The sequence below is a fragment of the Curcuma longa genome, chromosome 14 (assembly GCF_044706935.1).
Source record: "Curcuma longa cultivar G26 ecotype Majalengka, Jawa Barat chromosome 14, ITB_CL_G26_1.1, whole genome shotgun sequence".
Taxonomy (NCBI): Eukaryota; Viridiplantae; Streptophyta; class Magnoliopsida; order Zingiberales; family Zingiberaceae; genus Curcuma; species Curcuma longa.
The window spans coordinates 9,322,218-9,337,749 of NC_133874.1; the positions used below are offsets into that span (position 1 = coordinate 9,322,218).

At 37.3% G+C, this 15,532-nt stretch overlaps 1 protein-coding gene across 1 annotated transcript; it reads right to left on the minus strand.

Annotated features, from left to right (window-relative positions):
* On the minus strand, positions 1-11,269 carry LOC141844900 (calcium-transporting ATPase 1, endoplasmic reticulum-type-like). Its single transcript, XM_074732874.1, has 9 exons — positions 11,102-11,269; positions 9,520-10,945; positions 8,962-9,028; positions 8,722-8,843; positions 7,803-8,081; positions 7,312-7,695; positions 6,247-6,356; positions 1,912-2,140; positions 1-1,041 (listed from the first exon to the last, which is right to left on the minus strand). Exons 2-9 carry the CDS (start codon positions 10,927-10,929, stop codon positions 463-465), a joined length of 3,180 nt encoding a protein of 1,059 aa, XP_074588975.1. The 5' UTR covers positions 10,930-10,945; positions 11,102-11,269; the 3' UTR covers positions 1-462.
* Between the last annotated feature and the right edge of the window lie 4,263 nt (positions 11,270-15,532).

A 15,532-nucleotide genomic window follows, 5' to 3' on the forward strand; every position in this document is an offset into this window, starting at 1 on the left:
TGACAAACAAAACAACATTTCACTATAATCATAACAAATCATAAGGTGATGCTCCAACACAATTCACTCATCATTGCTATAACTACTTAAACTTGATGGTACAAATATAAAATGGCAGACAAGGTGAGGATATACCACAATAGGTGTTGAACCAACAGCCCCACTGTCAAACATGGACATGATGTCTGCTTGAACTTTTTAAAGATTCTAAACAACTGAGTGCAACTTGTGCATGTAACGTTAGGCCTGGCGTTGCTGATTATTCCAGCGTTAGCAAAAACTTGTTTTAGAAATTTTTGGCAGTATCCAAGTCTAATACATTTTGCTCTAATTAACAAATGAATGTTGTACTGGTTTGCCCCAATTCTCAAGCTATCATAAGAGAGGGGAAAAAGAATTAGCAGGCAATTAGGCACCTTGGGCATGATGTGTAAACGGCTGGTTGCTGCCTCCGGTTAGCATCTACTCATCCTTGTGCTTTATAGGAGCTCTCTCAGCACCTGAAGAACTTGCCCAGCGACCGACAAACTTAAGGATCTCATCGATAAGAATCACAGGGAAAGCAACCGCCAGCACCAAGAGCCACTCGTTGAAACTGAGAGGAACGATTCCAAATACTTGTGCAAGGAAAGGAACATATAGTATCAAGAAATGGAGTCCAAATGAGATAGACATGGCAATGAGGAGCCATGGGTTTGACCAGGGAGGCATGGTCAGGAGGCTCCCATCTTCAGACAAAGCGTTGAGTGAATTGAACATCTCGATGGCAACCAGCACAGAGAGCGAAAGGGTCATTGCCTTCACCTTTCCAGTTTGGAAGTAGTCGCAAGGATTTTCATTGAAGGTGAAGTGCTGGTCTCCAGCAGTGAAAGGCGCAACCTTGAAGCCTTCCCATGAGTAGCATTCTCCCCAGTTAGAAAGTTGAGAATATGTTACGAGGGAATGGCCGTCACCACTCAAGTTTATCCCCATAAACGAACCATGAGTATACCAAATAATGAAGATACCGACAGTGGCGAGCCCTACATAAAGCCCAATGACCTATAAAAGGAAAAGCTAGGTCAGATAATGCAATTGCATTGGTTAAAGGCACATATCTTCATGTAACAAGCAATACATGATTAAATATCACCAGAAGTGCTACCTCAGCATTTGATGGAGCAAGAGAAGCATAAAAGGATAATTTTTGGTGAAATACTAAATGTATTCAATTAAAGCCTTGAACTCTGAGTCATTTTATTATTATAAACGGGAAGCAGTATCTATTCGTCTAAAAATCAAAGAACAGCGAGAACCGCATGGCATTTATCTCCAGAAAATCCATGATTCCACCAATGCACTAATTTCACTATCAAAGTTATATGCATACATCTGAAGCTATGTAATGCATACTGCCAGACTAAACAAATAACAAAAGAATAAATATGGTGTTGCCGACTATTGTTAGTAAATGCTGGTCTTTCTAAGACAGTGCATAATCACACAATTTGAAATAAAACTTAAGATATGAAAGTTTAAAAAAAAAACAGTTAAGAAAATGAGTGAGACCTCCTTATGCATGTACAAAAATAACTGTAAGTGAACAATAATTGAAACAAATGCAAATGTCATGTCTAAATTTCTGAAGAAAAAAACCTCAATGATAGTTCATACTCTTTGTTTTTTTTTCCAAATTTAAGATTTTAGAATTTGGATTTTCTAAGAGATAGAACCAATTAGTCAAAAATAAAATTTGAACTACAGTGAATTTCTTTAAACCGAATTGGAGTTTCTTTTTAAAAAGGTAGAACTGTCAAATGAACCATTAATTTCTAGAGTTGGAAGAAAAAGACATTTAAAGACAGTGCAATCGAGAAACAATAAAGAAAGAAGTGAATGAATAGAATCAAGACAGTGGAAAAGGAAGTTGACCATATAGCGGAACAAAATCCATGCAGTAATCAATGAATCATCACTTCTTCGAGGTGGTTTCTTCATGATATTTTTATCAGGTGGGTTGAATCCAAGAGCAGTTGCTGGAGGTCCATCTGTAACAAGATTAACCCACAGAAGTTGAACTGGTATCAGACCCTCTGGAATGCCTAAAGCTGCCGTTAGAAAGATGGAAGCAACTTCACCAATGTTTGAGGAGATCATATATCTGCAATTAGAAATGAGAATGGACATAAGAAAAAAGACAAAAAGGAAAGTAATTAAACAGAAATTAGACATCAAACAAAAATAAGGCTTCACTTAAGCTACAATTGTATTTACTAAGCACTAAATGAACCAAAAACTTATATGCTGTTTCAGTACTACCATAGCCTAACCATACCTTGGTCAAACCAGAGGACAGGTTAGCATTCAATTACACAATATATGGGAGAAGGAACAGAACTCAAGTTAACAAAATAATATTAATAAAGCAAGTTCCGGTGCTTCATGCTAAAGAAATTTTAGTGGCAGTATGGCACTACACTCTGGCTCAGCAATCATACACTCCCTCCTGAATAAAGTCATGAATATGTTGAAAATTTCAAGCCCAACTGATACCTCTGACTAATAAGATTAATTAGTATAGCAGATACACTTCTCATTGGCAGAAACTAGATGATCAACTTCAACTCTAATTATGGCTAAGAGACACCAATACAGGTGTAAGAAAGAGACCAGATAGAAATGTAACTTCTAGTTAAACAATGTTAGAAAATGGAGAAGCAATAAAATGTTCGATTTCAGTAAATGAACTCCCAAAGGAATAGCATGGCTAAACTCTAATCCAAACTAAAGTTGATCCAACAATAATTCCAAAACTGTCCTAAATTTTCTTGCAAAATTCACAGGGAAGAAAGATATCTGAAAATTCTCATTTGATTCAATGTAGATTAAAGAAAGGAGAATATTTATTGCATTCATGTAATAAGATAATTACAGAGTATTCACAAACTCAACCTAAACCCTGCACCTAAAATACTAAGATTATATCCACTTGACTACTAACCCTATCAACCAAATACACTTAACATTGGCCTCTCAAGATGGAGCATATGTATCATCTATGTCCATATTTTTACATGACCTAAAAAAGCTCACACAAATATAGTTGTTCCTGCCTGAGACCTGGGAGGGTGAGCCACCGGTGAGATGTCTTTAAGGTTGATGGGCTTCTCATGATCTGCTGGGGAAGAGACTCCTGGAATCCCTATGAAATTCAACGAGAGTTAGAATGGAGGCCAAGGCGGACCTTGACTCAACCACTCCGACGCTCAAGTTAAGCCTCAGGCGCAGCGAAAGGAAGCACAGTAGGAAAATAGAATAAAGGTTTAGGAATGGTTGTTGAACTTATCTCCACCCGTAAGTGTGGGCTTCCTTTTATACCTTGCATATGTATGAGAAGGGGTGTCCACGTATGGGACCTTACTTAAGGGCATGGGGTGTCCCATCGCCATGCTCTGTGTCATGGTCATGTCATCCCTCGTTCTGTTGACCATTTGCTGTCATCCCACGTTAATGGAGGGGAACGTCCCATCACCATGCTCTCATGCTCTGGGTGTCATGTCATCCCACATCCGTGGAGGACAATGTCATATCACCATGCTACGTAGGTCATGTCATCCCATGTCCGGTTGACTATGCTATCCCACATTTGCGTGTGGGGGTATCACATCACTATGCTATATAGGTCTAAGAGTCAGATATCAAGGGCTACTGAGCTAAGGAGCTCAGTAGAGCCGAGCTGAGGTGGTTGAGCTTAAAAGGTCGACATGGCCGAGCTGAGGTGGTTGAGCTGAAGAGGTCGGCGGGTCAGACTGCTCGAGAAGTCAAAAGGTCAACCTTTGTTAAGAAGACTCCTCAGGAGAGGTAGACTTTATTGGGAAGACTCCTCAGGAGAGGTAGACCCCTATTAGGAAGACTCCTCGAGAGGTAAGCCTGTTGGGAACTCCTCGAGAGAGATAGGCTTTGTTGGGAAGACTCCTCGAGAGAAGTAGGCTTCTATTGGAAAAACTCCTTGAGGTAGGTGGTCGAGCTAAGATGGATGGCATGGTCGGATTAACTGAGTTTGGCCAGTCGGAGTTAGCACACCATGGGGGGTCTATGTTGACCAAGTCCGGATCATGTCACCCGGACTCTCTTCTGACCGAGTCAAGAGCCTACCACGTGGACTGTTACTTTGCCTCCACATCAATAGTGATGACTCTAACCGAGATCATGATTACAAAATGAAACATAATACTAGCAAAATAAAATAAAACTTAATGAGTTAATAAAGCATTCAATCCATGATCCCTTAGACCTCACTTTAGCCACAGGCAAGATGTACTTGACATCAAATCAATACATTGGCAACAGAAGATAAAGAGAGACATAATGAAACAATGAAAGTTTATCTTAGGAACAAATCCCTTAAGTGGACTTTTCCTTGAAGCGGCATATACAGCAACATGAAATAAACTACAAAAAAAAATAAAAATGCTTGAGCATTCTAAAGGAAAGATTGCAAAGTTTGACCCTTTGCTAGAATAGCAAAATAAGAACAAGATATTTTCTTTGTTTGGCTCTTCTCTAGTTTTTAGGCAGTGCATATAAAGCGTAAAAATAGAATAAAACAGGATATGCTAAAAAAGCCGAGAAGAAGCAAAAGAAGAAACAAGCACAAAAGCAAGAGATGTACACTAGCAGATCAGGATAATAGGGAGGAGATGCTGAGAGGAGGTGAGAACTCTATTGGAAAAAAAATAAGTAGGAAGAAAACAAAAAAGAAGGGCAACAGTGAAAACAAAAAGAGGAATAGGAAGAAGATGGATGAGATCTGCCAAAGAAATCAAGAAGGTGAAGCTGTTGTTTGGGATGTAAAGAGGAGAAGAAGATTTGCAGATATGAAAAAAAAAAAAACAGCCAGAAGCATAGCTTCCATAAAGAAGAGTATGGCTGACAAAGAAGAAAACAAAGATGCAATCACCTAATGCTGGAAGAAGAACAGATTGAAGTTATTTTAAATGTGCTAGATCTGGACAAAGTTCAGGGGGAACAATTGGTAACAAGAAGTCAGAGTAGGTTTCCGTAGAATTGAAGATGAGGATAAGATTTGGACAATGAGGTCACTGATGCAAAGAGGTCTTAGATTCAAATTTAGATCACAATGGAGAAGGATAAAGCCCGAGAGGAAAGGTTGATTGCAGTTGGGAATCATGGTTTTCGAGGTTGAGCAGCAACCTGTCAAGCAGGAGCTGCTAGCTGATAGATGTCGCTGCATAAGACAACCAACACAATCAATCATGCACCGTTTTAGAAGCTTTGTGTTAGAGAATAGGAGAAACACTGCTCCTACTTAAAGCCTCAGTCCGCCTTATCTGTGCAAGCTTCCAGCCTTGGTGCTCGAGGTGGCAACAAAAGCTGGAGATGTTGGTTAAGCTGGGAACACAGAGGTGAACCATGATGGTTCACAATGCATCAAGAGGAAGGCTCGCCACTTCTTCAAAGTCTCAGTGTTAACCCATTCATAGGCAAAGGGCACACAGTGGAATCTTGTTGGAGGAGAGAATGCACAGTAGAAAGAGTTGTGGCCTTACATCTGGTTACGGGTTGGGACTAGATACTGTAAGTTCGAAAGAGGACTGTCAAGTTCCTGAGGGTTGCATAGGTACACATGAAGAAGAGAACTGACTTCATGTGAGTCACAACTAAGAGCAGATGACAAGACAAAGAGACTAGGAAGAAGAACTGCAGATGGATGAATGGAGGTCAAGGGAGCAGCCTTCCCCTAAGGGGAGTACTATGTTGGAAACTTTAGCCCTGGGTTGGCTCCAATACCAAGTAGAATTTGGCGAGAGAAAATTATTGTATCACATTCATGTAAAGAGATAATTAATTACATGGCAAAAGCACTAACCAAAAACAACTAAACCCATTACATCAATACTCTATTAACCTAATACTCGCAATTTGCATGTCTAGAAGAGTTAATAGTAAAGGCTTCTACCTTGAATTTCTCTTCTACATGGCTTCAAATTTCTCATTGGCAATCACTGTAATAAAACTTATCATACATAGACCAAGCATTTCAACAAAGTAAAAAATGCATTAAAATTTTACCATAATATATCAAACCAAAAAGTGAATATGGATTACATAAAAACAGATGAGCAAAGATTATGCTACTTGAATAGCCAGTAATCTAGATAGTTAGATTAAGATAAGAAATAACAAGTTCCCGTCTATAGAAAGAAAAATATTTTGAAAGACAAAATTATTAAAAAAAAACAAGACCTTATAAAGGCTTTCATATTGTTGTAAATTGATCTTCCTTCGCCAACTGCTGCAACTATTGTACTGAAATTATCATCTGCTAACACCATATCTGAAGCTTCCTTAGCAACCTGGGAAAATGAACTTCCTGGTAAAGATACTAACAGATACTGAAACCAATAAGGAAAAAAAGTATGTTCCATTCACTTAATGATCCTTTTGATACCAATCACACAAGTTTGAAGGCTTTAGATGAAAACATGCATACATTTAAAATAATAATAATAATAAACAAATAAATAAAACATCATAGCAGTCAAACTGACAACCATAAATGCAGTATATAAAATGTCTCATCACATTCAAGTACTTTCTCACATAAACATAAGAAATTGCAAGCCTTTAGATGAGAAACAACATAAGTAACAGAAAGAAACAAAAAAAGGGTGAGCCAAAAAAATTCCAGCATTTGCCACAAATTAAAGATATCATAAATACAGTTTACAAATGTCTCATCACATTAAAGTACTTTCTAGCATAAACTTAAGGAATTGTGAGTCTTTAGATGAGAAACAAAATAAGTAACAGAAACAAATGAATAAAAAGAGTGAGCCGAAAGAAATACAGCATTAACCACAAATTAAGCAGCAACCATGAAATGGCAATCACACTTGAAAACTTCTACCACAAAATTAAGATGCATGTATTATAAACTTTTTTCACAGATCTAAATAAAGCCCAGAAACAAGGTTATATGACTATCTTTTTCCTATTTTTGATTTATGAAACATCAACAATTTGTCATAGTTCCAGATGTATCATAGTATGCTCAGAGAAAAATTGTGACATGCTGAGAGAGAAAATCAATGTTTTATTTGGCAAAAGTAGACTTCGAGTACAGAAGCAAACAATTTATGGTTTATAATTGCTACATTAGACATGTTCCTTCTCTAACTAGGTCATGAACTTTTAACAAGGACAATTGCATTCAATGGAGGTATTCTGTTGCTTCTTATTCTTTAGCATTTGGGCTTAAAATAAACCAATTGGAAAGACAGCAATAGTGAGAAAATGAGAATTGTCTACCTCTGTCCCAGCAATACCCATAGCAATGCCAATATCTGCCATTTTCAATGCAGGAGCATCATTCACGCCATCCCCTGTCATAGCAACTACTTCATTGTCTTCTTTTAACAATCTCACAATCTCTTGTTTGTGCTTTGGTTCAGCTCTAGAAAATAAAAGACCGCCATTTTGCCTCAAAATGGTCTTCTTGTCATTGGATGCCATTGACATAAAATCTTTGCCAGTGAAACTCTTTGAATGTATGGTTTCCTCAAGTCTGAAGACACCTATATCACGACAAATTGCTTCTGCTGTTTCTTTGTTATCACCAGTAATGACCATGACTCGAATGCCAGCTGCTCTACAATCTTCAATTGCTTTATAAACTTCTTTTCTCGGTGGATCCTGAAATGTTTCAGAAGAAAGTAAACAATAGTGACAAGTTAGAAATGCTGATACAATCAAACTAGCACATACAACAAAGGTAAATCAAACAAAGTAAGATGACATACTCTAAGCCCAACCAATCCAGCAAATATGAGATCAGTCTCAATGGACGAGTAATTTTCCGGATCAAGTAGAAGTTTATGAGCTGGGTGGTCTTCACCATCATATGTTGCAAATTCTGCTAGATCTTCCTTGTAGGCAAATCCCAAACAGCGCAAAGCCTTTGTAGACATATCATGGAGGGCTTCCAGAATATGCTTTTTTGAGTTTTCATTTAACAAACCTACAGAACCATCAGGCAGCTGAACATAGGCACTCCTTTCCAACAAATTTTCAACTGCTCCCTGTCACAAAGCAATTTTGCTTCCTCATAAATATATATTATCGGCAGATACCATGAAATAATAGATCATGATGACTGAAATAACCAAATACTTTATGTATCACAGAAATCAAAAACTTATTAGATACAACATTTTGCTGAACAAATGTGAAATTTAGACCCACCGATAAAAGGATGAAGTATCAAAATTGCAGATCAACAACAAGAGTGGTAGAACAAAAATATATACTTGCCAAAATAATCATTAATAGATATAGACGAGAGTAAGTGTTTCTCTGAATTTGCAAATTGTTACTCTTTTCTGTAGATAATTATTGGTAAGTTGTAAGGGGCATCATCACTACTACACACCACCAAATTAACATGCAATTTTCCCACCACTAAATTAACATGCAATTGGAAAATAAAACCATAAAATTACATCAATAAAATGTCATTTATAAAGGTAACTTCCTCAGAATGGGTTTCCACTTTCCAGCATACTCCTATCATCACCAAATAGAACAGTTGATTGTTATCAGTTAAAATCTCAAGACACCTCCAACAATTCACCTTTCACTTGGAAAAGAAAGCACTCAGGAAAGGTTAATTGATAAACATTATAGAGAGATAAAATGATAAGATAAAAAGGCGTTATCTACCTTTACAAGTAAAGAGTTGGTTCCTGATCTTGATTTCACAATAACCCCCATTGATTTTCGAGTGCGATCAAACTCAAGAGAAGCAACCCTCTGAGTCATTGTGTTCCACCATTTGCAGCATCCTTCAAGTAACAACTTATGTAAATATCACATGTTTGATACCAAGCAGACAAGCACACAGACACAGTGTTTTAATGAAATCAACTAAAAACAATATCAAACTTGAGCCTTGAAACATACCTAATGTTTCTTTTGAGCCCAGCGAAGTATCATATCCTCCAGGAAGCCCCATCTTCTCAACCAAAACCTGAGAAAATAAAACTGAAGTTTATTAGCAAAGAAAAAAATTATGAAAGCTAGGAAACTGAAATACAAAAATATATGGCCTAGTAGACATAGACGGGTTAACCATCACTGAATTGCTTAGGAAAAAACAAATTGCACAAGTCACTCTAGCAAGTTATACATCCCATATATGTAAAGAAAATCATTTGGATATCGTATGCTATATAGTCTCAAAAAACTTCTGGATAGTGAATATTCTCAATATCTCTTTGATTTAATAAAATAAGTATAATCCAGCGTATTTTTCCTAACTAGAGAACAAACAATTGGATAAAATATTTCCCAATTAACGAATGAACAATATGCATAGCATTTCAAGAATCCTTCTCTGTTAAATGTTTAATTGGTGACTTAGCTTAATTTTAGGAAAGATAGATGTTTTAGTATTGATCTAAACCAAGTAAAGGTTACAGTGAAAAGGCAAAAGAGAAAAAGGAATACAACACTTCTCACCTTTAAGGCTGCCTCTGTTGGCATACCAGTGGTGACAAATCGCTTATGTTCTGCCTCAGTGATGCTTGCGTCATTGCAAACAGCTGCAATCTTAGCAATTGTTTGAAGATTTGCATCCATATTGTTGGCCGGCCAGTCATGGATATTGCCATCTTTGGGGTTGTATGTGGTACCATCAACATCAAATTTTCTAAGTTCTTCTCTCCCATACCCCATTGCGACAAGCTTTACTACAGACATTTGGTTTGTCGTTAATGTACCAGTTTTATCAGAGCATATCACAGTTGTGCAACCCAATGTCTCAACACTTGGTAGCTTTCGAACCAATGCATTTTTTTGAGCCATCTTCCTTGTCCCTAATGCCAAGCAAGTAGTGATAACTGCTGGCAGACCTTCAGGGATTGCGGCAACAGCCAATGCCACAGCAATCTCAAAGTAATAAGTACATTTCTCAAAAGAAAATTTGAAATTTCGTGGCCAGCCATCAATAAGTTCCCATGTAAGAAAATACTTAACATTAATAAGCCAAACAACGGCACAAATTGCACCAATGATGGCTGTGAGGACCTCCCCAAACTTGTTCAGTTTCTTCTTCAACGGTGTATCATCTTCATTTTGTGAAGCTTCATGGATCTGCGAATGTATCTTACCAATTTCAGTGTTCATCCCAATCTGCGTAACCAAGCAGATACAGCTGCCATTCACAACTGTGGTACCTGCAAAGACAATGCATTCCTTCCCTTGAATATCTATGTCTTCAGGCTCAACTCGGTGGTTGGTTTTGTTTACAGCATCATTCTCTCCGGTAAGAGAAGCTTGTTCCACCCTTACTGTTGAGCTAATCAGATGCAGAATCCTCATATCAGCAGGAACCTTATCCCCGACCTTGAGCTCCACTATATCACCTGGCACAAGCTCCTTAGCTGGGATATTAGGAATCAACTCGCCATCTCTTCTAACCGTAGCATGCTCAGATTGGATTTCTTTCAGGGCCTCGAGTGCCTTCTCAGCATTGTTCTCTTGCCAAACGCCAACAATTGCATTGACAATCAGAATAAGAAAAATCACAAGGGGCTCCACAAAGGCAGTGATCTCCATCTCACCGCCTTCGTTTCCATCGTACCAAGCAAGCACGAAAGAGACGACAGCAGCAACGAGGAGGATCCGGACCAGCGTGTCATTGAACTGCTCAAGAACCAGTTGCCATATAGAAGGTCCTGAATGCTTCTCGAGCTCGTTAAACCCATAAATTGTTTGCCTCCTTAGCACTTCATCAGATCGGAGCCCGTGCTCCGATGAAACCTTGAATTCGGCCTCGCACTCCTGGACGCTCCGTGCCCAAGCCGGAAAACTTGAGGTTGGCTGCTCCAATCCAACCTTCTTACCTTCATGCTGCCCTCCTTTCCCCATCAGAAACCGCCCCAACCTGACAAACCCCAAATCTTTCTCCCTTAAACCAACAATTCAAAATGTTCAACCGAACCAATACAACATCCATCCTCTAGCAAACAACAACAAAAAGAAACACCAAGCCTAACAGACCTAAAACACCCGTATACGACGACAGAAAAGAAAAACCAACCTTCCACCGAGCGCCCACCACAGATCCGCACGCAGCCAGGAACAAGCAAGGAGGAGTTCGTAATCCGATCCAGAAAAAAAGGACTCTGAAATCGGAAACCGACGCCTCTGGGCAAGCGATCAACCCTATCTCCCTCGGCAAAGGAATCGCTCCGCGAACGAGGGCGAGGCGACGGCGCACGACACCGCCTTACAAATAACTCCGGTTCTTACATGCAACCGCACTCTCATGACTTAATTCCATGACCCCATTCCCCCACGACCCGTCGTTATACCAGCAGTTGACTACCGGGCCCGAGAGGTACCCGATAGAATGACGCAAATATCACCTGGAACTAAAAGAAGGCCCAGGGCGGGGCCCAGAGAGAGACCACTGACGAGTCAGGGTAGGCGACGAGTACATCAAATATTTAAAATGGAGGAGGAAGCTTCGCGGACGCTTCGCGCATGACTTGAGCCGATCGGTTAGCAAATTTGGTAATTCGTGGAGGAAGCCGATGCGAAGGTGCGGTCGTGATTAATTATTGAGGCGTCGTGGCGTCACAGGGTTGACAATCAATTTTTTTAAAAAAATAATTTTTTTTAACGGAAAAGAAAATTGAGCCGCCTTTGCTGACGCTATCACATATGAAAATGATATATTTATCTTTTAAATCATCTTATTTATAAAATATTTGGTATTACAGTTGTCTAAGCTTTTCGAAGATGGCTTCTTCTAAGCATGTTGAAATGTCAAACTTTGATGCTAAAAAATTTTGAATATTAAAATATCCAATAGAATTGGTATTTGGATTCCACAAATTTATGGAGATATTAATCCACCTATGAATTAATTTTTTTATCTAAATCGGATAGAAAATAATTTCATCTCTTCTATAAGTCATTCATGACTAGTCTCATATGATCGTGGACGGTGGGTTATATGACTGTGCCACCGCGACCTAATGGTTTCTTCTTCTTTCCTCATGCTTTTCTCTTTCCTTTCCTTTCCTTTGTTTTTTTTTTATAGGGATTTATTCCCTTTAGAATTTCTCTCTCCCTTTTCATCCTTCGAAGTAAACAGAGCAGGCTTTCTATTGTCAATTTGAACTTATTAAAATAGAGGAATAAAAAGAAGTGTTTCTTGCAAACGTTAGCTCTTATGAACCAAATGAAATTTAATGGCAAAACTAGTAATATTGAGTATTAAACACATATCTCTAGGGCATACTTGAGTTGATTATACGAGATAAATTTGTTGAAGTGGACAAGAGTCGAATCTTGACAAAGCCGAGGCAATACCCTCCCTCGTCATGGTCAACTTCGACTTCTCGATTTACCTCCTGACAGATGATCATGGAACCGCTAGAATGAAGAATTCCATCTTTTACTGAAGGGTATTAAACACACGAAGCATTGGACAAACAATTTATTTTTAATCAATATATGATGCATGCTTGATATTTCGTGAACACCTAATATAAATTTTTTTAAATTTCAATTTTTATTTCATTTAGCTTAAATAATATATCCTAAATCTTAATCCTCAAACCTAAACACTGTACCTTAATCCTTAAAAAAAATTTAAAAAATTATATTACGTGCTCACAAATATATATACTGTGCATCCTATCAAATCCTTTTATATATAAAAATATATATATATATATATATATATATATATATATATATATAATGATTTTTTTCTTCACACTCATTAATAGAAGGAAATTAGTGAAATTATTTAAGGTCAAAAATAAAATGGTGCCCTTCATTATTATTTTTGTAAAAGGCAACTCTTTTTTTAAAAAAATATCAAAAATATAATACATCATATTTTCCATATCGAAAATATCTTTATTTTTAGTCATTAGATATAGAGAGAGAGGGGAGAATAATATGTTGGAACATCTACTATAAAATTTATTTAAATTTAAATTTTCATTTCATTTAGTCTAGTATCATACCCTAAATTAATTTTAAACCCTAAACACTATTATATCAAAAATATTATTTATCCAACTTAATAAAAAAACTCAAACTTGATTAAAATAGTTTGACTACTTGTGTATAATGATTTCTCTTTTATAATTGATTAATATGTAATCATATTGTATAGTGATTCCTCTTTTACAATTCGATTATTTTTAGGGCACTATCACTAACACCATATTTCAACCTTTTAAAGCTAGTTGAGCACCTTATATCTATGTTGATTGATGTGACAAATTCTGAGTAGTCTTAGATGGCAGTAAAGGTCAAAAAGTCAATCGACGTGGCCAAACAGAAAGTCAATGAAGTCTGACCCTCAATCATCTCGGTCACTCGGCCCATCTCAACCAGTCCAACCTCAATCGCCTTGGGCACATGACCTTCACTCGGCCAGTCCAACCTCAATCGTCTTGGTCACTCGCCCCCATCTCAGCCAGTCCGACCTCAATCACCTCGAGCATACGACCTTCATCTCAGCCAGTCCAACCTCAATCGGCTCTGGCACACAGCCCTCATCCATCCGATCTCAAGATTTATGTCCAACCTCAATCATGATTTTGTCCAACCTCAATCGTCTTGGAAAGATTGTCTTGACTTTGTCACTGACCTCAAATGAGAACAAAATTATTACAACCCATCCTAAGTGTTAGAAAATGGCAAACCCGGAGTTAATCTTTGTTATCAGGTTTTTCTAGATTTCCTCGTGTTGAAAAAAATTTAGTCGAGCCATAGGGCGGACAAGGTTGTCAGATTATAAATCTTGTTACCAGAACCTTCCGCCATTGGAGACATTAGTATTGGATACTATGAACAGTATGTGAGAATAGCCTTTGGAAGTGTAAGGAACCACAACAAACATTGGTTGAATAATCCTATGGAAGTAGCACATAAATGGATTTAACTGAGTTTGGGATAATATTGTCTTTGGAAGTGTAAGGAGCAGAAGGTGCATGGCTTTGGCTTCTTAATCATGCCAACATTGTGTTGGGACCGATGAGAGTTGGAGAGGAGGCAAATAGCTTCTTTCACCTCGATTAGATTGTGTAGAGCAAAACTTGAAGCGGAATTGACAAGACAACATTAAGATTTATTTGGTTCACAGCTTTCTAAAACTGCTACATCCAAGGTTTAGTCTTAGTGTTCTATTACCATTAATCTCTTCTTCTTTTTCATATATTTTTCGAAGGCGGAGAAAGCTCTTATATTTGGTTATTATAAATAATATAAAAATAATAAAAATAAATACAATGAAAGTGAACTATTTTATAAGAATCTTATTTTAGATGTTTTCTTATTGCTTTGGATTGTCTCTTGATAATCTAGAAATGCAACAACACTTTATTCTCAAACTTTTAAGAATTGGCTATAAAAATCTCTTTAAAATTCTTCTTTTATAGTCTTTAGATCGGGACTGATTTTTTATATCTATCAGTCGATTGTTCATCACCATTAGACGATTACTCCGTTAAATTCGACCATTGCACATGCAAAATAACTTTTAACGACTCTATTTGACCATTAACTGTCGATTGTTACGGTTCATCAATTGATTGATGCTCAAACAATCAAGTTTTACAGTCGACTCAGAAACCTTTTATTCACTATTACAATGAAATCAATCGCTTGATAAAACTCATCAATTGACTAATATATAGGTCAATCAATTCCCCAACTTTATTATTGATATATATATTTTTTGTTATAGTAGCAATTGACTATTATTATGCAAAAATACTCATGTTGATTAATTGAGTCTAAATTTTTTATTTATTACAATAATAGCGATATCAATTGTTCATCAATCAACTATTATTTTAGCAACCCTAATTATTATAGTAAAGCTTAATTAATATAGCAAATCCTACATTTAGGGTTTAAGATTCATTAGTCGATTGATATGCCTTATCAATTGACTAATACTCTTATTTCAACCTTATCAAAGTTAAATTCTTCCCTTGCCTAGTATCATATTGACCTCAGCCTATTAGAACTCTTTTTGTTTGACATCTGATTAACCTGAACCTGCCAATATTTTTCATTAATTGTCTAGCATCGGATGAACTTTGATATGTCGAAATCTCATTATTGCATAAAATCCGATCAATCTTAACCCACTAAAACTTCATTATAGGCTCCCGATCTATACTTTTTATTTTGGATGATCAATTAGCTCACTCAACTTGACTAACTCAATTGACCACCTAGCTTACTCAATTAGACCTACCTACTTAGTATAGTCGACCTACCCACTTACCCTGGCCAACCTAATAGGTCCACTTGACCCAACCTACCTAAGTTGCCTATCAAGCTCGACCTACCCCCCTACCACTCATCTACAGTGCCTAGTACATTTAACTTATTCAACTCAATCAACTAGATTGACTAACTTAGCTATTCAACTCAATTAGTCCCTCTGACTTGTCCATTTAGCAACCCACCTAACTTATTTAGAACAGAAAAT

Bases quoted from the DNA above. Each gene is read 5' to 3' on its own strand.
- LOC141844900 (XM_074732874.1), bottom strand. From the start codon at position 10,929: ATGGGGAAAGGAGGGCAGCATGAAGGTAAGAAGGTTGGATTGGAGCAG. The intron at 9,029-9,519 runs GTGAGAAGTGTT...TTATTTTCTCAG, and splicing joins CAACAGAGGCAGCCTTAAAG to GTTTTGGTTGAGAAGATGGG. The intron at 8,844-8,961 runs GTATGTTTCAAG...TGTTACTTGAAG, and splicing joins GGGCTCAAAAGAAACATTAG to GATGCTGCAAATGGTGGAAC.